The following is a 26,405-nucleotide window of genomic DNA, read 5'->3' as shown; positions in this document are numbered from 1 at the left end:
GCACCCTTGTCCTTACTGCGGTGTCTGCCCCCCTCTCACACCCTCTGGAGGGAGGAGAAGGGCCCCTGGAGGGGGAATGGGGTCCCCCCCCCCACCCTCCGCCTGCAGTCCTGACTCCTGCAGAGACAATGAAAAGTGGGATGCGCCCCGTTTACAGCTGGCCGATACCCAGGCTGAGCAGCAGCCGCAGGAAGGACCCAGGCGACAATCACCCAGCAACTGCTGTTGACACGGGGTGTGGCTACGGGGCGGCGCTGTGTGGTGGTCTTCGGGTTGCCTGTGTCTGCGTCGTGTGTCTGTGAGTGGCCACAGGCCCCGGGACCGTGTGACGCTGTCGTCTGTGGCGCTGTCCTGGTGGCCACTGTGTATACCACCGTGTGTGGGACGGGGTGTCCCTGGGTGAACTGTACGTGTGGCGGGTTCCTCTCAGGATGTGGGGGGGGGGGGGACATATCTGTGGGGAGGACACCCAGTGTGACGGCCTGTCGCTTTAGGGAACTCTCACCCGTCGTTCCAGTAGCTCTGTGGATTTGTGTGTGTAGGGTCCCGTGTGTGGCTGTGCTCCTGGGTGTACAATTTGGGTGGCTGGTCCTATTGGTAGACCGTGTGTGTGGAGCCGTGATCAACTGTATCCTGCTGTGTGTCCCCAGGTGGCCGCCCCCACCCGTGCCTGCGTGTGTGTCCCCGCGCTCCCCCCCCACCCCACCCCACTGCGTTGGGCACTGCGCGTGCGCGCCCGGCCCACGGTCCCCACACCGGGACCCATCCGCGCGCCCGCCATCGCCCCTTTAAGAGCGGCGCCCGCGGGCGGCAGGGAGGCGGCGGGCGGGGGCGCGCGCGGCGGGAGGAGGGGGCGCGCGCTTCCCGGAACAGCCCGCGCTGAGGGAAGAGAGGAAGAAAATAAAACCCGTGGCTGGAGCTGAAGCTGGAGCTGCCGCCGCCGCCGCCACCGCCGCCTTGGCCGTCTGGAGCTCCCCCGCGCGGACGATGCCCGCGGTGCCCGCGCGGGGCTCGGGGCTGTGAGGCCCAGGGCGCGGGGTAGCTATGGCGACCGCTAGCGCGGCTCGCGGTGCCGCCTGACAGGTGTGGGCCCCGGAGGCGGCGGCGGCGGCGGCGGCTCGGAGCAGCATGTACGCCAAGGGGGGCAAGGGCTCGGCCGTGCCCTCCGACAGCCAGGCCCGCGAGAAGTGAGTCGGTGGGCCGGGGCCGTGGGCGCCGGGGGCGGGACTCGGCCGCCGCGCAGGCTTCCGTGGGCCCCAATGCCGGCGGGCACCGCGCGGGGCACGTGGGCGCGGGGGCAGGGCGTGCGGGGCCCCAGCGCGGCTCGAAGGGGTCGCGAGATTTGCGGGGGCGCGCGAGACCCGAGGGGCGCGAGATTTGAGGGGGGCGCGCGAGACCCGAGGGGCGCGCGGGGCCGCGGGATTCGTGGGAGTGCGCTAGATCTGAGGGGCGTGAGGAGCTGCAGGGTTCGCGAGATTTGACGGGCGCGTGGGACTCGGGCGGCGCAAGGGACGCGAGGGGTCGTGTGGCTGGAGGGGGTGCGCGAGATCCCAGAGGTCGGGAGGGCTGCAGGGGTGCTGGAGACCCGAGGTTCGCGACATTTGAGGGGGCGCGTGAAACCCGAGGGCTTGAGCGACCCGAGTGGCGCGAGGGGTCGCGGCGTGGCCCCAGACTTGAGGGCGCAGGATTCGAAGGGGCGCGACAGATCCGAGCCGGACTCGAAGGTCGCGAGACCTCCAACAGTCGAGATCTGCGTGCGCGCGAGGTCGCGAGCCGAGCCCTCTCCCACATTCTGCAGGGAAGTTTCCGCGGCCGACGAGACTGACCTCAGTCGGGGAGGGGGGAACCCCTGCACCTCAGGAAGAGCTTGAGAGAGGAGAGGGCCTGAGGGGTGCTGGCCCCAGCCCCGCGTGGGCAGCTGGGTGGATCCCCTGGGGAGGCCACACGGCTCCCAGTGGGGGGGGGGGGGGAGGGGGACACTGGGATCTGCAAAAACCCCTCATGCGGAGGCTAAAGGTGCCATCGTGCCTGTTCTCCAGGCCCCTTGGTGACCAGAGCTGCCCTGCGTTCGTCCGTTTCTTGTAGGGGCTCCCATGTAAGCGTTGGTTTGGAGATCGGGTTCTGCTGCTAAAGAAAGTTTGGAAAACACCAGATGGTCGCACCCCCTCTTTCATCCGTAGGGCTGCGGGGGCCCTGGGGAGGAAGCGATCTGCTGAGGTCTCAGCGTCTGGGGCACGAGAGCGAGAGCTCTCGGAAGGGGGGGAGGGCGACACCGCACCCGGGAAGCCGGCTGGTTGCTGCTGAGCCTTCCTTTCCGAAATAAGGACGACCGGCCTTGTAGGATTCTCACGAGGACTACAAGGAACCCCACGCAGGCAGCCACCAGCCCAGCCACTTCCTGTGTCTGGGCCTCGGTTTCCTCCTCTGTGAAATGGGGTGTGTGTGTGGGGGGGGTTACACTGCTCAGGTCCTCAGCCCCTGCTGGCACTATGTTTTTCTCCCTGCTCACCCTCCTGCCTCCTCCTGCCCTTCTTCCCTCTCAGGTCCCTGTCCTGCGCCCGCCTCTGGCTCCCCATCTCAACACTGGGTCTGGGACAGCCTGCCCCAGAAAGGACTGAATACCCGCTGGGTGCCAGGATAGTGGATCCAATAATAAACACTCCCAACCTACAGGGCAGCCTGGAGGGCACCTACCACCCAGAACGAACTAGCACTTGCATTTGGTCATTGGATTTAGGGCTTTTTAAATAAGAGTACGAAGGTAGCAGGGGTAGCTGCAGGCCCCTTTGTCCCCTTTGTATCCCTCCTCCTATGGCTCCAGAGGTTCTGCCGTTGGGAAGTGCTGCTAGGTTGGTTTAAATCATTCCAGAAACGACAACCATGGTTGGTGTCACTGGGTTCCTTGTGTTTTTTTTCTCCTGGGGTGGGTTTTGAGACAGGGCACGTGACCACAGGTGAAGTTTGTTCCTTAGCTCAGCAGGTGCGGGAATCACCTTGCGTTTGCTCTGTTTCTTGCTGGGCTTTCCAAGTATGGCTGCGGGCATCCTTGTTTGGAGAGCAGATGAGGAAGAGGTTCTTAAGAAAGGAGCCCCTGAACTGAGTCTTGGAGGCTAGGCAGAGCCGCTGGACACAGGGGAGCCTCCAAGGAAGGACTTGAGAAGAGGTAGTGTCTGGGAGGGAACAGGAGGAGGAGGAGGAGGAGGAAGACAGAGGTGGAATTTGTGAGTGGGGGTCATCACTCTGGCCACCGTGTGGGAGAAGGGCTGTGAGGGGGCAAGTGTGGAGGCTGTGCCAGGCGGATGGTGAGGAGGGTGGTCCCCACCCTGGCAAGAGATGCCTGAAGGCCTGGCCTTGAAGGCAGCAGTGGGGAGGGAGGAAGTGTGTGGCTTGGAGAGTCCCTTTGTTGAGTGATACAAGCCCCTGGGTAGAGGGCATCTCCCAGCCCCCAGCAGCAAGTCCAGGGGCTTTAAGGGGGAGGAGGACACCATGCGGGGAGCATCCGTTTACCTACCATAATTCTTGATTACGGTGGTGGTGCCGCATTGTAGCCTGCGGGGCTCTAACATCCTATTATGTCACCGTGTGCATTTCTTCCTATGAATACTTGGGGTCTGGGCACGCCAGATCCTCTAGGTCACTCGCTCCTTCCATCCGCCTGCCCTCTTACCGCAGAAGCGCCCCCGTGAGTGCAGTCATTCTGCAGGTCATTTGCCAACCTGGTTAGGGGTGGGGATGCCAGGATTTGGATCCAGAGCCCAGGCCCTTCCCCATGACCGAGCCCAGGGCTTGGTCAGTGACCGTCAAACTAGAAGCCCTGCTTGGGGTCTCTGAAGGGCCCTGAACAACATAGCCCATGTCCAGGCTTCAAAAATTTTCACGCCCCCCACCCCCCGCCCCCAACATGCGTGCCGTCAGGCCCCAAGCTGGCGGTTCCGGCCCTCGCTTTCCCTCCGGCAGTGGCTGGACCACCTTGCTCTTCCACTCCTTTTCAAGTCCCTTGTGGGCAAGGATGTGGTCGTGGAACTCAAGAATGACCTGAGCATCTGTGGAACCCTCCAGCGTGTGGATGGGTATCTCAACGTCAAACTAACTGACGTCAGTGTCACAGACCCTGAGAAATAGCCTCACACGTTATCAGTGAAGGACTGCTTCATCCGGGGCTCAGTGGTCCGCTCTGTGCGGTTGCCGGCAGCGGCTACAGGACGCAGCAAGGAAGGAGGCCCTGCAGCAGAAACAGTGGTGGTTCCTCCTCCCCTCCCTGTCCCTCTTCTACTGGTGACCTTTAACCTCAAGTCCCAGCCGGGACCCCTGGCTCCCATACTTGAGGGTTTTTTGTCTTTTTTTTTTTTTTTTTAATTATTACTTCAGGGATGAGTGGATGAGAGGAAATAATAGTGGGGAGCAGCTCTCCTCTGTTGAGGGGAGGATATGTAGGCTGGGGGACGGCAAAGCCTGCCTTGTCCCCAGCATCCGTCCTTCTCACTCCTTCTGTGGAGTGGGAAGAATCTCCTAGATTTCTCCAGGGCACCCATGTGTTTCATTTTGGGGATGGAAGGAATCTCCCTCCCGTATCGGCAATAAACTTACGATGCACACACAAGCAACAACAACAAAAACACTTTTCACCCAAAACAAAACAGCTCACAATTCTTCCCTCAGACTCCATCGTAGTAAAAATGAAAGTACCAACATGTAAGAGAAATCGGCAAAACTGAAAACTCTGCCTGGTCTCTCTGCTTCGGGGATAAAACCCCACCCAAATCCTTAACATCGAAATACTCAGCCAACTTGTATGGGTGCTTACCAGACTACTTGTGTTAATCCCCCCCCCCCCCCAAGTCACAGGAGGGAGTCCTGGTGTTGGTTTGCTCATTCCTTTGGGGTAGCTGGGGGCCCAAGATGCGCTGGGCTCTGTTTTAAGTTCAGTAGTGAGTGAAAGAGAGCAAGTCCCTGCCTCCACCCCCGGCCCCCTCCGAAGCTACATTCCAGAAGGAGCTGCAGGCAGAGAGCAGAGACCTATGTGTCGGAAGGGGATAAATAAGGTGATGGGGGGGGGGGCGGTGGCGGATGGGGCAGGTGGTGTTAGGTGTGATAGGAAAGACTGACGGGTGACATTTGAGCTACACCGGTCTCTAGGTGGAAGCGTTGGAGGTGGGTGAACACCCTGGGTAAAGGCCCTGAGGTGGAGGATGGCCAGTGTATGTGTGTTGGGGCAGTGAAGGGGGAGTGTTCCGGGATGTGTGTGTGTAGACACTAGGGGCTGGGGAGAGCGCAGCCCCTGGAAGGGGGCGGGGGGGGGGGGGGCTGTCGAAATCCAGGTAAGAGATGCTAGTGGCCTGGGCCAAGCGTGTGCTAGAGGAGGCAGGAAGAAGGCTCCGAATCAGGAGAGAAGAGCTTTTTCCTTAAGTCTTTTCCCCCTAAATTCAGTAAGTGCGGTGATCTCAGGGCTATGGTTGGGTGGATATTATTTGTGCACGTGTGTGCACCCTTGTACCTTTGTGAGTCAAGGCCAGACCACCCAAGCCAGATCACAGGGGCGTGGGGGGCAGGCAGAGGTGGGCTCCTGAACCTGCATTCCGGGTCACATGTCACTGCTGAACAGTCAAGGGCAAAGGGAGGTATAGGAGGACCCAATGGCTGGCAGTGTAGACCCCTTGGTGGTTGTGGTGGGAGCCAAGGGTATTTCTTCAGGGGGCTTACTGAGCTAGAATTCCCCCAGGGCAAGACGGCAGCCCCCCACTACCCCTACCCTTACCCCATCTACCTGGGTTCCCCCACCTCATTTTGCTTCCTTGTCTCTGGACGTCTCACCTCAGACTTTCCTGCTCCTTGCAGCAACCCCCGAAATGGGTGAGGGACTGACCAGACCTCTCTCAGCCTCTCCTTACCTGGAAGGTGGGGTAGCTGGTAGGCCTGGGCTGGTTGGCTCTGCTTCAGGCCATTGGCTTTTCACATTCGTTCCTTCACTAATGGACACAGGGCTGGCAGATGCAGGCCCCTTGAAGGCTCAGGAAGCCTCCAGAAAGGAAGAGTCACAGGAGTGAATTGGACAGGTAAACCTGGCCATGGGGCCATGGGGCCAGGAAGGCTGAGAGGGGTGCGATGATGTGGGGGAATCCGCAGCCAGTCTTGAGGAAAACCCACACTTGGAGTTGCGTGAGCACCGTGAACTCTACCCCTCTGTGCCCTGTCCCTGTAGGTGGCTGTCGCAGCTCATTTGGTGTGGTGTGAGCCAGGGGCCCACCTCACCCTGGGACAGCTGCCCACCCCAACCCCTTAACGTCCCCCTCTTGCCCTTCCCTAGCACGCACAACCTTCCGGCCCACCATATAACTTAGCTTCTCCTATGTATTGTTGTGTCCCTCTCTGCCCACCAGCAGGTGGCTTGCAGAGGTACAGGTGTCTGTTGCGTTCATTGCACAGGGAGGCGCTGGATGAAGGAAGAGGATCCAGGCCAAGGACAGAACCCATGGGGTGGGGCAGGGACTGGGGGCCAGGACAGAATGGCCAGAACTGCCTCTGTGAGGTCTGAGGAAGGGGGAGTGATCTGATGGGGGGCGGGTATGTGAGGATCAAGAAGCCTGGCTGGGAAGGTGGGGAGAGAGCAGGAACATGAGACAAAGGAGGGTTATTTTAGGATGGGGCCCTCAGCCAGGGAAGGGCGGCCAGCCGAGTGGGGAGGCGTACTAGAAGGCCTTCCAGCTCAGGCCAGCCCTTGAGGAGTCCCCAGTCTTGGATCTGGACCCTATACCCCCCAGCCCACATGGGACCTGGACGGGCAGTAAGGTCCCTGGGAGCACTGGGAGGGGCCAGTAACTGTGGAGTGGATGGTTGGGAAATGGGTGACCCCAGGGGCCAGGAAGTTGTTTCTCTGCTTGCTGGTGTGGAGGACTGATGAGGGGGCGTGGAGGCTGAGGATGGAGAGGCTTGGAAGGTGGCGTGGAAGGGCCGGCCTTCCTACGTGGACCGTGGAGGACACTGCCGATGGAAGGTGGCCTGTTCTTGGGGTGGGCCGTGGCCAGGTTGGTGTGTCTAAGGTTACCCGGCACTGTGTTTCGACAAGGTGCCGTGGCAGCCAAGTGGCACTGCTGGCCCCACTGCCCCTCGCTACCCTCACTTCTCCAGACTCTCCCTGGAGGGCTGGTATAGATGGGTCATGGCCACCACTGGTGGATGGGCGCTGATCCTGAGAAAGAGAACGGGGGTCCAGGGACACCTGGAAGAGGGCCCCTAGCAGGCAAGGCTGGGAGGGAATTAGGTGCCGGCCCTGGCCACATGGTCTAGGGTACTGGCTGGGAGACCCTACCCAGGGCATAGTCTGGAGCGACATCCGGGAGCCCTTTCTCCTGGGCAGAAAACCTCCCCGGGACCAAGGCTGTTCTGGGTCTCAGCGTTGGCGGGATGGGGCCAGGACTTGGTGTTTAACAGAGCAGAGTTTGGTTTGCAAGTGGGGGGTTATGGACTGCTGAGAGCGTTGCCTAGAAGAAGGGCCTGCAGGCTGGGTATTGATGGATATGTAGAGTTGGCTGGTCTGAGCAACTGAGGTCATCACCTGTCAGGGTGGGGGAGATGTGGGTGATTGGGGAACCAGCAGGGGGCAGTGAGTGAGGCCGGGAGTGGCGTCATGAGGGGCTCACTGAGGGCCTCTCTCAGGGATCCTTGGGACTGTGGGGCTCGCCCCAGGCCTGAGCCAGCCTCCCCTCTGCCTGCCTGCAGGTTGGCACTCTATGTATACGAGTACCTGTTGCACGTTGGTGCCCAGAAGTCAGCCCAGACCTTTCTGTCCGAGGTAAGCCAGCCTGGCCAGGCAGAGATCCCCCCCTAAGCTGGGCCCTTCCTTACCACCCATACCCTGGGGTCCTCTCCATCTCCTTTCCAGATGGGTTGGGGTGTCCCTCTGCTGGCCCTGGGAACTGAGGGCTGGGGTGGATCAGGGCCCGTGGACTGGTGTCCAGGCATCTGCCTGGCCATCTGACGATCTGTGCCCCCTTACCTGCCCCTCACATAGTTGCCCCCTCCCAGCTCCCTTGCTCTGGGCTACTGGTCCCCTGCCCCAGCATTCCCCAGGCACCAGGCTGGGCTAGGGCTGCCCCAGGTTGGAAGGGGTCAGGCAGGGCCCTCTCACTGTCTTGCCTTCCCCCTGCAGATCCGATGGGAGAAGAACATTACGCTGGGGGAGCCCCCAGGGTTCCTGCATTCCTGGTGGTGGTGCGTGTGAGGCTGGCCAGGGTGGGCCACGGAGGGGGGCTGGGTGGGGACGTGTGGGGAAACCATCGTCCCCCCCTCCCCCCCCTGCCGCCCACAGCGTGTTCTGGGACTTGTACTGTGCAGCACCTGACCGCAGAGAGGCGTGTGAGCACTCAAATGAGGCCAAGGCCTTCCAGGACTACGTGAGTCCCTGCCCCGGGGACTGGGACCAGGGCTCGTGGGCATGGGCAGGTTTCTGGGCCTGTGGCCTTGGGGTCCTGTGTGGCCTGAGGCTGGCTTGGGTGGCCAAGTGGGTCTGGCTGTGGGGATTGATCTGGGATCTGGCCACTTCTGGGGAGTCCGTATTCCCTCTACTCAGTATAGGGATACTCACAAGATGGGGGAGGTCCTTCCACTGCGCTCAGCTCCTGAGGGCCCCCACAGCCCCCCCCCATACCTTCCTGAGGCCGGTCCCGCCTCTCTTCTCCATCATCTGAATCCCCCGTGGAGCCAGGAGCTCCTGCCTCCCCATCTGCCTAGCTGTGTATGTGTAGTTTGTGTGTGTGTGTCTATATGTGTGGCGGGGGACAGGGTTGGGGCCACTACTGCATGTCCCCTCCCGCCCCAGCCTTTCTGGGTGCAGGCGGGAGTGGGGGTGGGGGTTGGCTAACTGGCAGGTGCACCCTTGAGCGGTAGAGGCCCAGCAGTGGGCACACCTCCTAACTTTGCTTGGTGGCTGAGGCTGTTGACTCTACCTCTTTGGCCTCAGTTTCCCTCTGGGTTGAGTGGGGGTCAGAGGCCTGTCTGAAGAGGAAAGGGCATGACATGAAAGGGCTGGTGGCATTTTGTCACGCGCAGATGGCAGCCCCTGCCTTTATCTTCTTGGCCTTGGGTGTGGGGCTTGGCCACCCGGCTTCTCCGAGAGGTCTCTGGTTGGCCAGGAAAGGCTTGGGGGCTCCGGGCCCACTCAAGGGGGAAGCGGCAGCTCAGCTGGCGTCCAGGGGCGGGCAGCTCTAGGCGAGTTCCCCCCTCCCACCCCCCTCCCCGTTGTGCGCCCACACTCCGACGGCCGTCCTCGCGTCCTGAGCAATCCTCCCCGCTGTGCCCCCTCGGGCCTCCCAGGGCGTGGCGGTCCCCATCTCGCTCTGCAATTGGTCAAGGTTGTGCACCGCCTCCCCGCATAATGCATCCCCTCCCCTGCCCAGTGCAGGCCTTCGTAGGGCGGGAGTGCGGCCCCAGAGGGGTAAGGCTTCTTCTTGTCCCTGAAGACGCTCCTCACGCGCCTTACGCTGTGCTTGGGAGCTGGGGTCATACTGTTGGTCCCTGTTGGGTCCCACTGCTCGTGTGCTGCCCCCCTGTCCCTCTCCTGCCAGAACTGGGGCTCCAGGGGTGTCTGGAGTTGTGTGCGTGCCTGACTCCGTGAGGGCGCCCCTTCCCAGTCGAGCCCTAGCCCCTCCCGGTCTGCTCAGCTCCCCTTCCCTCTCCGCCCGGGCTTTGCCTCTGCCCGCGACTCCAGCGGCCTCTCAGGGCGCCTCGAGGGAGGGCAAGGAGGGCGGAGTGCTTGGTTCTTCACACGGAGGGGAACGCGCTTCCCGGGAGCGCGCCGGTTACCATGGCAGCGGAGCGCGCGTGGCGTGGGGTGTAGGGGGAGATGGCACGGGCACAGCGGACGTGGGTGGGGGGGTGGGGACCCCCCCGCCCCGCCCCGCCCGCGGTGGGTAGCGACCTGGCCCCGGGGTGGCGGGTTCTCTGTGGCTGCGGGCGCACATCCTGCCCGGCCGCTGCTCTAGCGCCCTGCTTGCCTCCTCTACGTGGTCGGTGTGCGTGGGGGGGCCTCCGAGTGGGGACTCAGTTCGCCCCTCCCGGCTCTGCTGCCGACCTCGGCATCTCCAGGAAACGCTAGCGCGCCCAACCCGTCGTCATAGCAACGCAGGTTGGGCCAGGGCGTCTCCGGGTGGATGATGGACGTGGGGGGGGCGGGCTAGCTGGGCCACCCGCCAGGGAGAGTGGACCGCCCCATATTAACCCTTCTGGGCCTAGAATTGGGAAGCTACAAGGGGGTGAGGGGTGCCCCATCTTTTCCCTGCCCCCACATCTCGTGGTCCGCAGCCCAGAAAGCAGCTGCCCCCACCTCCGCCCTCCCGACCAGGAAATGCTCTGGCGCCTGTTGTGGCTCAAAAGGAGGGGGACTGCTCTCCCACCCTCCCTGTGGGGTAGGTGGGGGTGGGGGGCGGGGGTGGATAGACCTAAGGTTCAGAGGTGCCCCTGTTCAGCCACTGAGGCAGGCGCCTGCGAGAATAGCTGTTCGGCTGTAAGGCTGTATCTGTGGGAGGGCATGAGGTGGAGGAAGGGGGGGGGGTGGCAGCTTGGAGGGGGGGCTGAAAGCTTTATCCCCCCTCACTCCTAGGGTCTCTTGGGCTTTCAAAAGGTTTGCAATGGGCCCTGGGAGTGCTTTCAGTCACCATAGGCCCGGGGAGACTCCCACCCATACCTCCCCAGTTTGGGGCCTGGAGTCCTTCAGAGGCTGACCTTTGAGAAGGGACAGGAAGGGGGGCAGCTTGCATTCCCCAGGCGGAAGGGTATGTCTCCAGGGGCCCTGCCCTGCCCTGCCCCAGCCAAGGGGCCCTCTCCCCACTTCTGTAGGGCAGGAAATGCTGTGTGACCGTGGGCAAAATGCTTAACTCCTCTGAACCCAAGTGGCTGCAGTTCCTCAAATTCCTGAGCATCCCTTGTGTGATGGCTTGTGCTAGCCCCAGGGACGGCAATGACCCGCACAGACCAGACCCTTCCTCTTGGGTCCTGTCAGGCCTGGAGTGGGGGCAGATGATCCAGACAGACCAGAGTCAAGGGGCCCCCAGAGAACTACTCTTCTCTTTTCTACTCAGTCCCTGCAGAGTCCTCCTCCTTCCCTGTCCTTTGATGTGTCCCCTCTGCCCTGTAAACTAGGCCTCCATTTCCCCTTCTCCTCCCTGCTCTGTGGGCCCCAAAGGCAGACAGGCCTGGGACTTGGAACCGACCAGAGGAAGTGGCCTGTCAGCCTGCCCCCCTGCCAGCTCTGGCCTGCCACCAGCATCTCCGCCCTTGGCTGACATGGGAACTCCCCTCTCTGGCACCCTGTCATCTCCTCTCCTCCATCTGAAGTCAGGAGCCTGAAGACCCCACCCCAGTAGTCCTCCTCTTCATTTCCCTCCCTATTGGAGGAGGAGGGGGATTGGTGTGTGCAGCCGCTTCAAGGAGGAGCCTTCTGGAAGGGAGGTTCATCTTGAAGCTGCCAGTTGGTTTTTAGGTGTCTTGGATAGAGCTGGGGGTCTAGCTTATCTGCCTCACCAGCCTACCGGGATGGGCCTAGAGTTAGGGACTGTGCCCCCACTAGTCTGAGGTTAAATTCAGACGGAAGGAACAAACTGGAGCCCTGGGTTGTTGGCATTTTCAGACCCCCAGATCCTCGGGCTTGGGACTGACTCCTTAGGAACTGGGAATCCTGGCCTCCTTCCTGGGCTGTGGGTTCAGCCTGGCAGGGCCCTGATCACCTCCAGCGTCTTGGGTGCAGCAAAGAGGCAAAGCCCATCCTGACGCCACATAGCGCATCTGAGGAGGAGGCCAAGTCAGGGTTGCTAATCGTGGGTGGGGACAGGGGCAGCTGCACCTAGAGGACCCTCCAGGCATCGTCACCTGCATGGGTAGGTGGTCAGATGGTCCAGGTTCCTTGTGCAGTGGAGTGGGCTGCTTTTGGAAAGGAGAGGACACTCAAGCAGGAAGTGACCTGACCTGGTTTTCATGGTATTCCCCACCCCTGCAGAGCTCTGTAGCGGCCCCTAGTCCAGTGATGGGGAGCATGGCCCCCAACGACGCAATGGCAGCGGGCCCCATGGCACCCGGCTTCTTCCAGGTACAGCCAGGGCTGGTGCCCCCTGTTCTGCAACTCTTGAGTGGTTATGTCAGGGTGACAGGTGCGGGCAATGATGGGGTTGGGGGTCTCATGTGGGGAGAGGCCCTGGCAGGCTGGAATTGCCGGTGGAATTGCCGGCCCTCCCAGGCTGGAATGGGAGGGTGGTCAGTGCGTGGGTTTTTGCATCTGGGTTTTGGTGTAGCCAGCGGGGGAGGGGCCGCTTGAGCTGGGTCCCAGGCCAGGAGAAGGCGGGGTCTCTGTGCAGTTGGTCTGTGCGTGCCAGGTTGCTAAGAGCCTTAGAGCGTGGCTCTCTGAGCCGTGGGTCTTGCCCCTGACTGTTTCCGTAGAGCCCTTCACCCCAAACCCCGTCTTGCCCTAGGGGGAGTGCAGGACTGGCCCACCCTCCCGCCTCCATGGCATCCCCTCCCCCCTCCCTGGCCACGCCCAGCAAGGCCACTGAAAGCAGTGAAGCTTCGGTGGACCTCGCTCTTCCCAACCCACCTGGTTCTGTCCTCCTAGGGCCCCCCCGACTCCCAGCAGCCCCCCCACAACCCCAACGCCCCCATGATGGGGCCTCACGTTCAGGTAAGGACCTGTGACGCCCCGCCCCTTCACCACACGCACGTCCTAGCAACTCGAGCCGCCGGCCCCACCGCACTGGCTGGCTGCCGTCTGCTGACTGGTCCAGGAAGAGGGGGCTGTCCGGGCTGGGGGCCGGGGCGCCGCAGGAACGGGGTAGCTTTGGGAGGCGAACAGGGCGGTGGGAGGTGCTGATCCCCGGCCCACCTCTTCCAGCCCTTCATGTCACCGCGGTTCCCAGGGGGCCCCCGGCCCGCCCTGCGGATGCCGAGTCAGGTGAGAGAGGGATGAGGGGAGGGGGGCCAGGAGTTGGGCCAGGGTGGCGGTGCCCTCGCTCACTGCTGCCACGCCCCCTCCGCAGCCTCCGGTGGGCCTCCCCGGCTCCCAGCCCCTCCTCCCTGGTGCCATGGAACCCTCCCCGCGTGCTCAGGGTGAGTAGGGAAGCTCCAGCTGCTGCCTCCCCCTCCACTCATCGGGACCCCGGCTCGGAATGCCTCCTCCCTGCTGTCTCACGGTGCAGAACGACCCCCATCCGGCCCGGGTCCACCCCGGGGAGTGTTACTGGCCTGAGCCCCCCTCCTTCTGTCCCCACCTCAGGGCATCCGAGCATGGGCCCGATGCAGAGGGTGACACCTCCACGGGGCATGGCCGGCGTTGGACCCCAGGTGAGGGCAGGGTCCGGGAGAGGGGGTACGCCTCGGGGCCTTCCCCCCACACCTTGGCCACTCACAGCCCTTTTGCTTTCCCAGAGCTATGGAGGTGGCATGCGGCCCCCACCCAACTCTCTCGCTGGCCCGGGCCTGCCCACCATGAACATGTAAGGCTCTGGGAGAACCCCTGGCGTGTGCCCACGTGGGCCATCACCCACCTTCACCGGCTGGGTGGGCCGGGGCAGGCTCAATCTGCACTGGCCATTGTTAATGCTCTGGATATCGATTACTCTGCTGTCGGGTGGGGAAACTGAGGCCCAAAGGCCGGTGAGGGACGAAGGCTGACCCGGCCAACATCTGCTGCGCTGCGGGCCTGTTTGGGGGCACACGGGGCAGCAGGGTGGGGGGGCGACAGTGCGTAGTGGGGGGCCGTGTACCACCCGGCCTCGCCTCAGGGTCCACCCACTGTCTCTTCTAGGGGCCCTGGAGTGCGAGGCCCATGGGCCAGCCCCAGCGGAAACTCGGTGAGTGGTGGCCCGGAGGGCCGGGGGAAGATGATAGCGGTCTGTGAGGGGTAGAGCGGGCCGACTGCTCATAGCTTCCCTTCTCCCCAGATCCCCTATTCCTCCTCCTCCCCCGGCAGCTACACGGTGAGTGGGGCCCAGCAGGGCCGTGGCTGTGCCGCTCAAGCCTGGGGGGAGGGGTTGTGGGTGGCAGATGTGTGTGTGTGTGTGGGGGGGTCTTTCTCACCTTCTCTGTCTCCCTCCTTGCGCAGGGACCCCCAGGAGGAGGCGGGCCCCCTGGAACACCCATCATGCCCAGCCCTGGAGGTGGTACAGCCCGGGTGGGGTACAGGGAGGGTGTTCCTGGAGAAGTCGTCACGCTTCTTCCCCTCATGCACCAATATCTCCCCCAGACTCCACCAACTCCAGCGAGAACATGTACACTATCATGAACCCCATTGGGCCGGGCGCCGGCAGGGCTAATGTGAGTGGAGGGGGCTCCGGGGTGGGGGCTGCAGAAAGTAGTGGCCCCACTGGGGGTCTGGTGGCCCTAATCCCACGCTGCCCCGCTGCCCGCAGTTCCCACTTGGCCCTGGTCCGGAGGGTCCCATGGCGGCCATGAGTGCGATGGAGCCTCATCACGTGAACGGATCCCTGGGTGAGTGGGCGTCCGGAGACCGCCCCCCGCCCCACTCCCCAACCAGGCTGCTTCACAAGCCTTTTGCGCCCCCTGGCGGATGCTCCCGCCCATCCAACCCCGTTTCTCCTCTGGCGACCCAGTTGTGCCCCGAGCTTCCGCAGGCGGCCCAGTGGCAGGGGTTGCGTTGGGGGGAGGATTCCTGTAACTAAAGCATGAGTGCCATCACTGACCCCTGCCCGGGCCCTCCGTCCGAGATCCCCAGCAGGCTGGGCCTGGGGGCGGGGGAAGTTCGAGGAGGGGGTCGATTGACCCTGGGCTCCCGGGGGGGGGGGGGGGGGGGGGGGGGGGGGAGTCGGGCCTGGCGCAGGCGCGTCTGAGCCGCGGTCCGCCGTCTGTCGGTCCACAGGCTCGGGCGATATGGACGGGTTGCCGAAGGTGAGGGGCCGCGCTCCTGCGTGGGGTGGGGCCTGGGGCTCCCGGGGCGCGGGGATGCGGGCTTGACCAGGGCGGTGAGGCCTAGTCCAGGTCGGGACGAGCGGTGGGCAGGGCCTGGCCCGCGGGGCGGGGAGTACCGCGCTGACCGCGGCCGCCCCCAGAGCTCCCCCGGCGCCGTGGCCGGCCTGAGCAACGCCCCGGGCACCCCGCGGGACGACGGCGAGATGGCGGCCGCCGGGACCTTCCTGCACCCGTTCCCGAGCGAAAGCGTAAGCGACTGCGTCGACTCCCCCCCCGCGGCGGCGTCGGGCCGGAGGGGCCTGGCGGGCAGGCCCCGGCGGGGCGGCCGGGGGGCCAGAGCAAGACCGTGACCGCGGCGGGCCAGGTGGGGGGGCGGCCGCGTCATCCTTCCCCTCCCCTCTCCCCCCTTCCCTCACTCCCGCCCTTATCTCACCGGCCCGCCCCCGTCCCAACCCCACCCTGGGACCCGCACCCCAGGGCGGCTTCCCCACACTTCGCCACCTGTCTCCCCCCCCCCCCCCACGTCCGCCCCGCCCCGTCCCCTCTTCTCCCCGGGGGGGGCGGGTCCCAGCCTAGGCCGGAGCTGAGCCCGCCTCCGCGCGCCACCCCCTCGTCTCTCCGCAGTACTCGCCGGGGATGACCATGAGCGTGTGATGGGGCAGTAGCCCCTTGCCCACTGCCGGCCTCGGCTTCTGCCCAGTGCCCCTGCCTGGGACCAAGGTCCAGGGGCTCGGGCAGTCTGCTGGGTGAGGGTCTGAGGTCACACCTCGGGCGACTGTACTCCAGTTCAAGGATTGGACAGCTGGGAGGCCCCGCACGAAGGACTCTCATTTTATAAAAAAAACAAAACAAAACAAAAAAGAAAAAACGCAAGGACCTCAGAGACGTTCTTTCATGTATAGGACCTTCCTGCCATTTCTATTTTGTCCAAGGGGGCTCCCTGGGGACCTCTTTTCCCCTGGACAGCAGGGGGTGGGCCCCATCAATAAATGTAACTTGGTTTTGGTTTTTGGTATCTGGTCTGAGATTTCTTCACTTTGGCCTGCAGCCACACCCTCCATCATGGGGTTAGGCAAAGGCTTCAGGGTTCTGGAAGTCTCAAGATTTGGGACATCAGTTTTTGAAGGGTAGGTTGGACGGGAAATGGGGTCTAGAGGGGGGGGGGGTGGGGGTGATTAGGATTAGGTCGCAGGCGCCAAGAACCCACAGGTGATGCTGTGGCCGTAGTGGCACTGGCTTTATTGTCTTTAGGGGTCTTGGAAAGGTTGGGTCCTGAGGGGCAATGGAGGCCGGAGTTTGGGGGCAGAAGAAGGACCATGGCCTTAAGTGGTGGGCATCTGGGGTGCCTCAACCTGCGAGTGCCCGTTGGCATCACCCGTACAGCCGTTGGGGGCAGTTGGCGCCGGTCCCTTCTTGCAAGGCACAGGGCAGGCAGCGACCACGGGCCCCCCTCGCGTGAGGCCGGGGCGTTCCATCTTGTGCTCCAGAAGCATGTGGTTCTGTGGCGGGAGCCCCACACAGGCCCTGGGGAAAAGGCCGGGGGTTAGCGGGGACCGGACTCCGCAGCCGGTGGACCCCGCGGCCTCCGATCCCTAGAATCCCTGTGGCCACTTGGGCCTGGGACGGGGAGCCCCAAGGCCAGGGCGCACCTGAGGATATTCTCGATGCAGCTGCGCTGGCGGAAGAGCGCATTGACCACCGGGCTGCCCGGGGGCACTAGCGGCGCCTTGAAGAGGAAGCTGAGCAGCGACAGCACCGAGTGGAAGCTCTGCGGCTCGGGGTCGGCGTCGGTGCAGAAGCTCACTCGCTGGCACAGTTCGGTCAGCAGCACCAGGTCTAGCATGATGGGCGCGGCCAGAAGCGAGTCCTGTGGGGCCGGGGGGGGGGGGGGGGGGTCAGAAGGTGGGGGGGGGGGGCCGGTGGGCAGCCCCCTTCCCGGCCCGGCGGGCCCCGCACCTCGCACGTGTTGTGCAGCACCAGCGTGTTGGTGCCGCCCAGCATCAGCTCCGACGTGTACTCATCCAACGCACGCTTGCTGTCGCCCACGTACGGCACGTACTTGATGACCACCTGGAGGGCAGCACGAGGTCACAGGGGTCTCCGCCCTCCTCGGCCGGGAGCCCCACCCCACCCCACCCCCATAGCGGCCCACGGCCCACGGCCCACGCACGCAGTGGTCGGGCTCCTCGCCGGGTGCGTAGAGCACCGGGTTGCTCTGCACCATGTCATCCACCACGCTGCTCTTGGACACCTCCTTGGAGCGGAACTGTGGCGGCGCCGACAGGTTCTGCCCGTCGTTGTTGCCCAGGTGGTTGTAGCTCACGATGGACATGGTCTGCGGGGAAAAAGGGGCCCCGCGGCAGCTGCAGGCCCCGCAGCGCACAACCCCGGCGCCTAGGGTCCAAGCACCCCCTCCCGCGCCGTGCACCCCCCGGGGCCCACGCACCTTGAGGCCGGAGCCGATAAGGAAGTCCACCAGTACGGACTTGACCTTGGTCTGTCCTGACTTGAAGTCGTCTCCACCCACGAAGACGCGTCGCTGACGTGCAAGCTCGAGGGCCCCGGGTACCAGCGTGTTCTGCGGGGACCCGTTGAGGAAGGCACAGCCCTCCAAGATGCTGGCCACAGCGAAGAGAGTGGAGGGCGACACCTCCAGGCCCAGCTGCGGACGTAGGCGGGCAGTCAGCACGGAGGGGTTCTTTGGGGCTCTGGCCCTGGCCCCTCTCCAACCCCGTGTGCACCCCCACCTGGATGGTACGCAGCAAGTTCTCAGCAGTGTCATTGAGGCCTGGGACCACTTCGCAGAAGCGCTCCGTGTTCGCTGTCCACAGGACGATGACTTTGTCGAGCCCAGCGCTGGACCGGAAGTCACGGATGTCCCTGCGGATCTGCTCCAACTGGGCGGGGAGGGAAGGAGGTTGTACAGGCCCCCTCGATCTGGAGAGGTCTGGGCGACTCAGTTGCCCAAGTGCGGAGTGAGGTGTGGACCCTCAGGATGGGAGCGTGAAGACAAAAGACGGATAGAGAACGTGGGGGCAAACGGCGGGAGCAACAAGTGGCAAGGGACAAAGGGCTTGGGGCGGGGCTGCACCTGCTGGGCGCGAGTGCCAAGTATGAGGTTGTCCGCACGCGCACTCTGGTTAGCGGCGATGAACTCGGGGATGTAGACAGAGGGCCGGGGGCGGAGGGACTCCATGTGTGGCCACAGTTGCTCCTGCAGTCCCCAATCCAATACTTGCGCGCGCCGCATGGCCTCAGCCAGGTTCACGGATGATATGTCCCAGCCTGCGGCGGGGTGTGCGGGGTGGGAGGCTAACACCCCCAAGCTCAGCCCAGCCCGGAACCTAGGCCCCTCCAGGCCCCGCCTCCCACCCGCCCCTGCCTAGGGCCCCGCCCACCGTCGAACACGAGGTCGTCGGGTGCCACCATGGGCAGCAGTGCGCTGAAGGGCACGAACACCTCCTGGCCCTCGGCGTCCAAGCCCAGGCTAACGGTGCCGGCCTGCGTCAGCGAGCCGTAGTAGTTGGCCTCCTGGGGGGCGGCAGGCGGGGCGGAGTGAGGTGGGGCGTGGCGTGGGCCGCTGGCCGGCCAGGGCCCCGCCCGGCATCCTCAAGCTCCGCCTTACTTTTGGACGCCTCAGCCGCAGAAGCGGCTCCCCGTTTGGAGGAGGTTCCCCCCGCCACGGGAGCCGGCCGGCACCTTAGGCTCCTCCCCCTGAGGGCCCCCCCTCCTTCGTAGAGCTCCGCCCCCTAGAGGCCCTTCTCCCTCCCGCACCGACTCCGGCCAAGGCCAAGCCCCACCCGACCCCCCACCTTGCGGCCGGTGCGCGTGGGCCAGGACAGGCGCAGCCGGTTGGCCAGCACGGCAGCGGTGAGCGTGGAGCCGTTGTTCCCACCCCAGCCGACGAGCATGACCCCGAGCCGGGGCACCTGCCGGACGGTCCGGAAGGTGAAGCGCGTGGACGTGGGGTATACCTGGGGACGGGCGGTGCAGTGAGTCTGGGGCCACACCCCCCTCTTACTGCAGGGACAGGCCCACAGACGTTGGGTCATTCCCGTCCCCTCCTGGCTCCCTAGTTCCCCCACTCCCACCCCACAACTCCTGGTCCCCTGCCTACCTTGAGGACACCGCCCTCGCGGCTGACGCACGTTGTCCGGTACTCGTACTGAGCCTCGATGGCGTCAGGGCCGTAGACCACGTCGGGGCTTTCGACCACGAACTCGGCTGTGGCCTCCATCGCGGAGAGCTAGGGGCGTAGGATGGGCAGGTCAGCGGGGACACGGGAGCCGGCGGACCGAGGCGACTGCGGTCCCCGGAGAGCCCGCACCAAACCCGGGGACGCACTCACCGGCGCGGAGTCAACTCGGACAGTGGCGGACGGCGAGGGCTCGGGGCGCGCGAACTCCAGAGAAAAGAGCCGCGGCCCCGCCCACGCCCCGCCCCTCACCCCACCCGCGCCAGGGAGGAGGGGCGCGCGGGGAGGAGGGGCGCGTCTGCCTAAGATTCGGGTTCAAGGCCCCGGGAGACCTTAGCCATCACCGCCCTTGGGATTCCCGCCCTGCCTGGCGCGGCAGGACATCCACGTGGGCTACAGACCCCGGCCCGAGCACGGAGCGCGTGGATTCACTTCGCACCACAGTCGCTTAAGGCGCTCGGCCACTTTGCCTCATTTTGCAAAAGAGGACAATAATGGTTGCGAGAGCGCGCCAGGCCCAGCCACAAGGCAAAGGTGGAGCTGGAGCAGGGCAGGGGGGGCTGGGCACCTGGGTCCGAGATACTGCAGTGGAAACTAAGGCCAGAACTCTTGACTCCCGAGCCAAACACTGCTTCAGCCTAGGCCGCCTCGGCCTCCCCCTTCCTGAGCAGAAGACACTCCCGACAGGGCTCACAAGGTGCGTGTAGGGGGCGCTGCGAGGCCTCGGTTTCCCTACCTGTGGCAGGAGGGCTTGGCAGGGCCAGGCTGGAGGGGGCCGGTGTTTGGTCAGAGGGCAGCGGAAGGGAGGGGGTGGGCAGGACCAACGAGGTCAGCTGGGGAGGAGCTAGGCAGGCACAGCACGGCGCCCCCCTAGCACCCAGTGATAAGGGAGCGTGGGAACCCGGCGGGCGGGCGGGGGCGGCTCCCCCAGGAACTTTCCAAAACAAGCGGCCTCCTCCGGCTGGAAAGTTTCCACCACTGGAGCTGACCCAAAAGGTGGATAGTTGGGAACGTTCGCAGGAAACATGGTCAGGGCCTGGCCTTGGGGGTTGTGGGCTCCAAGACTCTGGCTCCAGGCTTTGCCCTCAAGGGGCTCCAGTGTAGGGGAGTCGGAAGTACAGTGGGGCACCCCTACCTAGCCAGAGGCAACTCACAGATAGGGTCTGGCAAGGGCAGGCTGCCTGGAGGAGGTGGTTGCTGCAAGGTTCTTGAGACAAGAGGACATCTCTCATGGGGAGATATGAAGGACTGCCCAGGCAAAAACCTGGGGGAGTGGGTTCGGGGGCAGATGGAAAGGTGGCCGGGTGGGAGGGAAGAGAAGCGGTCTGGGGACAAGGGCAGACCCTCGAGGCCGGAGGGAGGGCGTATTGTATAATATTTGGGTTTCGTCCCCAGTTCCTGGCTGGAGATTGAGTTCAGTCACCAACGGCCAGTGATTTCATCATATGTACATAACGGAGCCTGTGCAAAAACCCAACAAGGAGGGCTCGGGAAGCCCACATGATGGGCGGTGGCACATCTGGAGAAGGCATGGAAGCCCAGTGCCATTCTTTGCTCCCTGCCTTCACCATCTACCTCCTCCGGCTGTTGGGAGTGTTTTCCTGAGCACTGTGAGCCATTCTGGCAAACCAAGGGGGGGAGCCGAGGGAACCCCTGATGTATAGCCAGTGGGTCAGAAGTTTGGGTGGCCCGAGACTTGTGGCAGGTGTCTGAGGTCGGGGCGGTCTTGCGTGGGACTGAGCCCTTAACCTGTGGGGTCTGATGCCAGCTCCAAGAATTGAAATCCAGTAGGTGCCAGAGGACTGGAGGGAGCTTGTGCCTCCAAGTGACAAGTGACCTGGGAATGTGTGCGGAGACCAGAGAGGTCCCCAGCCCCAGGCCTGGGGAGCCCTAGCATTCACTGGGCAGCCTGCGGGAGGTGCCAGGAAGATGAGATGGTGGGGGCAGAGCTGACCCAGACAGGCTCCCCGGAAGGGCAGTGGGGTGGCTGGGTGGGGGGCTGGGAGGGACGTGGCCTCGGGCTGCTTCTAATCCTGGCAGACAAATGGGCACCGTACAGTGCTCGCAGGGACCACCTGGGGACCCCGGTGGGGCTCTCGAGGGCAGGGGCAGGGCTGTCTCAGCCACCGAGTGCCAGTGCCCAGGTGGAGCCCGGCGCACAGGAGGGATTGTGGGATCAGAGTGCCGGCAAGATGACACCTGGGGATGTCGTCCAACAAGTGGCCGGAATGGTGGGCGGCCCCTAGCCCCTCGGCCACGGTACAGATTGTGAGCTTGGGAAGACCCTTCTGGGGCTGGGGGGCTGGACTTGTGACGTCCTTGGCTCGGGAAGGATGGTCACGGGACTGCCTGCCGCTGAGGTGCCGGGGGTGACGGCCACCCTGGGAGGCACGGGGGCTGCAGGGGAGTCTGGTGGAGGGCCTAGGGAGTCGGGTGGGCAAGGCGAAGCTGAGGCGTGACGGGGTTGAAGGAGGCAGACGCTGGCCCTGGACTCTGGACCGTGGGGGAGAGAGATGTTATCCCCGAGAAGAACGGTACGGGCAGGCCGCCCGGGGAGCAGGGTACACTCTGCCCCACAGGGCCTGCTTGACCTTGTCTCCTGCGCCCCTTGGATTCCCAGGCCACCTTAGAACTCGGACCAAGGCTGCTGGCCAGCAGGGCTGTCCCAGAGGCTAAGGCCCACAGCCCCTGACCCCTGGACCCCTTTAATCCCAGTCTTACTCTTTATCTATTTTTCCTTGCTAAGATAAACACCCACCCGCACCACGTCCTTCAAGAACAGGACCCTGACCCCTGCCTTGCCTTCAGCTCCTCACCTGGAACATGGGACAAGGACAGCCATCCCTGCTGGCATCCCGGGCCTGTGGGATTCCACTGGGCCTCAGCGTCCCCATCCCCATCATGGGCACAGGGGCGGCCCCAGCGAGCCGGCCTAGTTGGGAGAAACAATAAAATAGTGCCGTCACCGCCGTTTTCATCATTTCCCCAAACGTGGGTGCTCCCCTGGCCCCACGCGATCCCTGCTCCTGGGGGCTCTGGCACTTCGGGAGGCCTCTGCTGGGCCTGGTCTACCCTGTCCACACCCGGGGACACGGCCCTGCTCATACACCCACCCTGGCTCCCCGCTGCCCCCACATCCCCAGTGTCCATTCCTCTCCTGCCTGTGACCAAGTGGTCTGGCCTCGTGCCTTGGCACCTGCAGGGCCCATCACCTCGCTGGGTCAGCCTCCACCTGCCGGCCTCACCCCCACGTGTGCTCATCACCATGGCTACTCCGGGGCCGGCCAAGTCTAGTCCTGACCCCAGCCCTCCCCCACAGGGGCCCAGGAGGCCCCTGGCTGTGACAGACACAAACGCACCCAGGCACTCCGGGCTGCTAGGTTCGGTTCAGTGAAATTTATTGTAGGTTGAAAAAAAATCAGCATTCACCTGTTTAGTGTACAAAAAGGACACTAGATCTTTTAAGAAAATAGGAAACTGAAGACGCGGATGCCTTTCAATCGTAACATTTTGGCAAAAGTGAAAAGTTCTTGTAAACACCAACTCCATGGCTCAAAATAGTTTTTCTCCACAGTACAATATTAAAAAGGGGGTGCAAAACACAGTATCAATAAGTTAGACCATATTTAATCAGCTAGAACTTTTGTCCATCAACCCCCAAAGCACAAAACTTTTTCTTAGCTTCATAATTCCTTAAAAGGAGAAAAACAACAACAACAACAAAAAACAACAAAAAGCCAACAACAAAAAGGAAATTCAACTGAGAGTCCCTTGAACCGGTTCCCAGGGCAGAGGGCCGGGTCAGCCCCGCGGGCTGCAGGCTCCTTAAATAATCCCTTTTCACCCGGGTCTGCGCGTCCGGCTGAGGACAGTCTAGGCGTACAACGCGGCTGTCTGCAGAACTCGGGGGGGGTCCCTGGAGCCTGCTCAACCCTTATCCCACTCCATCCCAAATGAAAAAAAAACAAAACAACCACTGAAACATGAAGGGTCAGTTCCCTCGGTGCTCGGGGTGTCCCAGGGGTCCCAAGAAAGGAGCCTTGGGTGGGGCAGGCACGCTGCCGGTGCCTCCGTGAGGGCGCCTGCTCTTTGGGAAACCGTTAGGAGACGTCCCCGTGGCTTGGAAAAATAGACATTTTTCTGTGTGAGCATTTCTGCTCTCCCTGCCTCACCACTGTTGGCGACAGCACCCCCCACCCACCCAGCGCATGACCCCAGGCTCCAGGTTGCAGCCTCTCCGTCTGCCTTCCCTGGTTGTGGCTTCGCCGAATGCGGCCCTGAATGTGAACACACGCCTCCGTCCCCACTGCACCCCGGCGGGGCCCTCACACACACGTACACACACATACATGTGGTCCCCCAACACTGGGGGACACTAGACTAGGCACAGCTACTAAGCAGCAATGATGGTGTCCATGGATCCCACGCCCCCCCGCCCAGAGTGGGCGGACAGGGCACGTTTTCTGAGCTCACTTTCAGGGGGTCCCCGGACCCCATCAACTCCCCCCCCCCAGCCCCTCCCTGAGTATAAACCCTGCGGTGACTCTGCTAAGATGACCCCAAGACCCACAAGTGGACTGAGGGATGGAGTGAGGTCAACAGCATGGAGACCACACGGTCTCAGCGCGAAAAGAAAAGCAGCAGCAAAGGGGGAAATCGAGAACGTAATAAAAGAAAATCCGACACTGTTGTTGCAGTGTGAGCTCGTAGCACAGAAAACCCCCAGTGACCCCCTACAGCTGAGGGCCTGAAATAGCAGGGCAGGCCTGGTGGGCCGAGAGCCGCTCTGCCCCTCCGGCTCTCAGCAGCTGCTCTGGGGCCAGCTGGAGTTCTCGAAATAGACCTGGGCGGGCCTCTACCCCCTTAGAGCAGAGACCCCGTCCGGGCCTGGGCCGGGAGAGGCCCGGGGCTGTAGGGAGGGCCCGGGGCGGGAGCACAGCCAAACGTGGGCATCAGCTGCACCCCCGCCCCTGCCCACCACCCCCTCCTTGGTTCTCTCCTCAGCCCTCAGGAGCAACTCTCGACTTTCAGATGGCATCTGTAATACTGCAGAAAGGACACAGGGCGGCATCTAGACCCTGGTGTCCAAGGAGGGGAGGCACAGGTTTAGAAAAGATGCTTTCTCTCTCATACAAAAATAGACTGAAGTCTCATAAGCAGTAGCTAAAAGTGGCTGTCTTTGTATAAAACTAGAAAAGGCAGGCAGGCTGGCCTTGGAGTCTTTCGGGGAGGGGGAAGCTCAAGCCCCTTGGGCTGTGGGCCGGAGAAGAGGTGGGGGCTCCTCAGGAGGTGGGGGAGGGGGCCGGGGGAGTGGGATGAGACGCCGGCCCCCGCACCTGGATCTGTGACCTGTGGGCACCAGGTCTGCAGGGGCTCCCCCGAAAGCCGGCGTTGCTGGCTCAGATGAACGTGTCTTCCTCGTGTTTATTTGTTTAAATAAATCTCTTTTTTTCCGCTCTGGAACTCCGCCCCCCCCCCCCCCCCCCCCGCCCCCAGCTCCCCCACCATCCAGGAGGGTTGGCCCGGCATGGGGAGCCGGCCCGGACCACCAGCCCCGTGGCCTCAGGCTAGGGCCAGGCCTGCAGCTGTCGCTGGTCGTACTCGGCGATGAGCCTCTTGATGTGGGCCAGCTTGCTGTGCAGGTACTCGCAGCGGTGCTTCTCCTGGCTGTAGTTGGTGTTGGTCTGCAAGAGAGCAGCGGCAGGGCTGAGCCACATCCTGCAGCCGCCACCCCAGAGCGTGCCCTGTGTGAAGCAGGCCAGCCTGCTGGTCGCCTCGGGCTCGCACTCCCCCTACTTGCAGGCCAGTGCCCACCAAGCAATGACAGGGACCCTTGCTCTACCTTGGGCCAGAGCCCTGGGCTGGTGTCCCTCCCTCCCCCGCCCCCAAGCCCCATCCTGGGAAACACGGTCACTGCCAGGATGAGGGTCAGAGGCAAGACTGTCACAAAGTCTCCTTCCTGGGCTGGGACCTGGCTGGCAGAGAAACACCCTGGCACACGGGGGCACACACGTGGTGAAGCCACAGCTCGTGGCCTTGAGGAGCAAGAACTGACAGAGCCCTGACTAGGCATTCCTGCCAGACTAGCAGCTGGGGGCGGGAAGCTTCGGCTCCTCCCTTGACCTTGGAGGGAGCCGGAAAGAGCCTGGGGGCTGCACCCACGAAGCAGTGGGAGAGCTGGAGGGTGCTGGGGTGCCCAGGGAGGGACGGGCCGAGCTTCTTAGCTGTCAATGGGGGCAGGGACTGCCCTGAGGACCCAAGACTCCAGCCTAGCCAAGGCCCATCCCCTTTCCGTCCTCTCCCGGACTCTAGTGCTGCTCACCTTAAGCCAGCTTCGTCTGACCCCCTCCCCAAGCCCACAAAGGGTAGATACTTACCTTTTTGATTTTTCGATATTCCTGCAAAATCTGCCCGCGAGTAGTCTGGAAAACAAAAGAAAGCGAACAATGACCCTGGCTGCAGGAAACCCCAACTGAGTGACCCCTTCTCCCTGATAACCTGTGACCTGCACAGTCACCACCTGCCTTGAGACAATAGCCTCAGCATGGCGTGAGGGAAGCTGACCAAAGTAAAGAGAGGCAGGCCGAGGGGTGGGGAGGGGAGATGAACAAGGCAGGAGGTGGGGGGAGGATGTTGGGCCAGGGGAGAGAGAGGCAGGGGCCCAGCCTCAGGGACCAGCATGATGGGCAGCACAGCGGGAGGGGCCGGTCAGAACCGTGGGAGGGAGGAGGCAAAGAGCAGGCTGGGTGGCCTCCTTCCCTCACACCCAGTTGGCCTGTCCTCTGTTCAAGGCCAACCATCTGAGGGTGCAGGGAGCTACTGGGGGAATGTCCACGTGGGGGCTGCAGGAGGGAAGAGAGAGAGAGACCCCAGGGACTCATGTATCCCAGACCCTCAGAACCCCAATCGTGCCTCCAATTACGAGCTGGTTTTGTCTGGAAACCAAGGTGGCTCCCACGAGGGGAGACGGACCTCAACACCCGATCAATCAGATAACTAGCTCAGAAAGGTGTCACGAGGGGAGGCTGGAGTCCCAGGGCTGCTGACCAAGGGTAGAGCCCCCTCCGACCCCCCACCGGTGAGCTCCAACACGGTCAGCTCGGGGAGCCCGCATGCCTTTGATCAGAGGGTGAGGGAGTCCTAAAACGGGCAGGGGGCCACAGGAACCCTCCAGCCCCTCCCCCTGTGGCTCTGAGAGCACGGATGGGCTGTGAGCCGCAGAGAGGACCCAGTAATCCGACCCACCGCTCTGTGCGAGGCTTGGCTGTTTCAGTTGCTCCAGATGCCACCCCTGCCCTAACAGGTC

General features: G+C 63.4%; 3 protein-coding genes and 2 long non-coding RNA genes across 19 annotated transcripts in view; 2 read left to right on the top strand and 3 right to left on the bottom strand.

Annotated features, from left to right (window-relative positions):
- Positions 1-765: 765 nt before the first annotated feature.
- SSBP4 (single stranded DNA binding protein 4) lies at positions 766-15,919 on the top strand. Of its 12 annotated transcripts, none has more exons than XM_058727410.1 (18): positions 775-1,187; positions 7,717-7,789; positions 8,147-8,208; positions 8,306-8,390; positions 11,987-12,076; positions 12,596-12,661; positions 12,872-12,931; positions 13,017-13,086; positions 13,253-13,320; positions 13,405-13,472; positions 13,784-13,829; positions 13,920-13,955; positions 14,081-14,135; positions 14,222-14,292; positions 14,388-14,466; positions 14,855-14,883; positions 15,045-15,268; positions 15,529-15,919. In XM_058727410.1, exons 1-17 carry the CDS (start codon positions 1,129-1,131, stop codon positions 15,252-15,254), a joined length of 1,227 nt encoding a protein of 408 aa, XP_058583393.1. In that variant the 5' UTR covers positions 775-1,128; the 3' UTR covers positions 15,255-15,268; positions 15,529-15,919. The 12 variants fall into 12 exon arrangements, with proteins under 12 accessions (XP_058583397.1, XP_058583391.1, XP_058583390.1 ...); XM_058727413.1 differs by having other exon boundaries at positions 778-1,187; positions 15,045-15,152; XM_058727414.1 differs by having other exon boundaries at positions 766-1,187; positions 8,332-8,390; positions 13,253-13,472; positions 15,045-15,152.
- Positions 2,885-6,249, bottom strand: LOC131510359 (uncharacterized). The gene is made up of 3 exons (XR_009261013.1): positions 5,889-6,249; positions 3,512-3,716; positions 2,885-3,170 (listed from the first exon to the last, which is right to left on the bottom strand). It is a non-coding gene; the product is annotated as an uncharacterized LOC131510359 (long non-coding RNA).
- Positions 15,920-16,117: 198 nt separating the features above from the next.
- On the bottom strand, positions 16,118-22,595 carry ISYNA1 (inositol-3-phosphate synthase 1). Of its 3 annotated transcripts, XM_058727404.1 has the most exons (12): positions 22,459-22,595; positions 21,916-22,031; positions 19,022-19,150; positions 18,717-18,878; positions 18,303-18,435; positions 17,996-18,189; positions 17,652-17,801; positions 17,351-17,566; positions 17,075-17,239; positions 16,861-16,974; positions 16,554-16,771; positions 16,118-16,428 (listed from the first exon to the last, which is right to left on the bottom strand). In XM_058727404.1, the coding sequence occupies exons 2-12, from the start codon at positions 22,000-22,002 to the stop codon at positions 16,227-16,229; spliced, it is 1,770 nt and encodes a 589-aa protein (XP_058583387.1). In that variant the 5' UTR covers positions 22,003-22,031; positions 22,459-22,595; the 3' UTR covers positions 16,118-16,226. The 3 variants fall into 3 exon arrangements, with proteins under 3 accessions (XP_058583387.1, XP_058583388.1, XP_058583389.1); XM_058727405.1 differs by lacking the exon at positions 18,717-18,878; XM_058727406.1 differs by lacking the exons at positions 18,717-18,878; positions 19,022-19,150; positions 21,916-22,031; positions 22,459-22,595 and adding an exon at positions 18,530-18,548.
- LOC131510357 (uncharacterized) lies at positions 19,149-22,066 on the top strand. Its single transcript, XR_009261010.1, has 2 exons — positions 19,149-19,796; positions 21,846-22,066. It is a non-coding gene; the product is annotated as an uncharacterized LOC131510357 (long non-coding RNA).
- Positions 22,477-26,405, bottom strand: part of ELL (elongation factor for RNA polymerase II) — a 78,402-nt gene continuing 74,473 nt past the window's right edge. For both annotated transcript variants that reach the window (XM_058727401.1, XM_058727402.1), the window contains exons 11-12: positions 25,477-25,521; positions 22,477-24,783 (exon numbers count right to left, since the gene is read on the bottom strand). In XM_058727401.1, coding sequence (XP_058583384.1) covers positions 24,667-24,783; positions 25,477-25,521 — 162 coding nt within the window. In that variant the 3' untranslated portion in view covers positions 22,477-24,666. The remainder of the gene's footprint in view (positions 24,784-25,476; positions 25,522-26,405) is intronic.

This window comes from Neofelis nebulosa, chromosome 4 (assembly GCF_028018385.1).
Source record: "Neofelis nebulosa isolate mNeoNeb1 chromosome 4, mNeoNeb1.pri, whole genome shotgun sequence".
NCBI lineage: Eukaryota > Metazoa > Chordata > Mammalia > Carnivora > Felidae > Neofelis > Neofelis nebulosa.
This window is presented reverse-complemented; position numbering and strand designations above follow the sequence as displayed.

What these genes read in the sequence shown, in the direction of transcription:
- SSBP4 (XM_058727407.1), top strand. Translation starts at nt 1,129, where the DNA reads ATGTACGCCAAGGGGGGCAAGGGCTCGGCCGTGCCCTCCGACAGCCAG. An exon ending in GACAGCCAGGCCCGCGAGAA is followed by an intron (nt 1,188 to 7,716) that starts GTGAGTCGGTGG and finishes GCCTGCCTGCAG; the next exon opens with GTTGGCACTCTATGTATACG. An exon ending in TTCCTGCATTCCTGGTGGTG is followed by an intron (nt 8,209 to 8,305) that starts GTGCGTGTGAGG and finishes TGCCGCCCACAG; the next exon opens with CGTGTTCTGGGACTTGTACT.
- ISYNA1 (XM_058727404.1), bottom strand. Translation starts at nt 22,002, where the DNA reads ATGATGGGGATGGGGACGCTGAGGCCCAGTGGAATCCCACAGGCCCGG. An exon ending in ACTTGCTGCGTACCATCCAG is followed by an intron (nt 17,567 to 17,651) that starts GTGGGGGTGCAC and finishes CTACGTCCGCAG; the next exon opens with CTGGGCCTGGAGGTGTCGCC. An exon ending in TTATCGGCTCCGGCCTCAAG is followed by an intron (nt 17,240 to 17,350) that starts GTGCGTGGGCCC and finishes TTTTCCCCGCAG; the next exon opens with ACCATGTCCATCGTGAGCTA.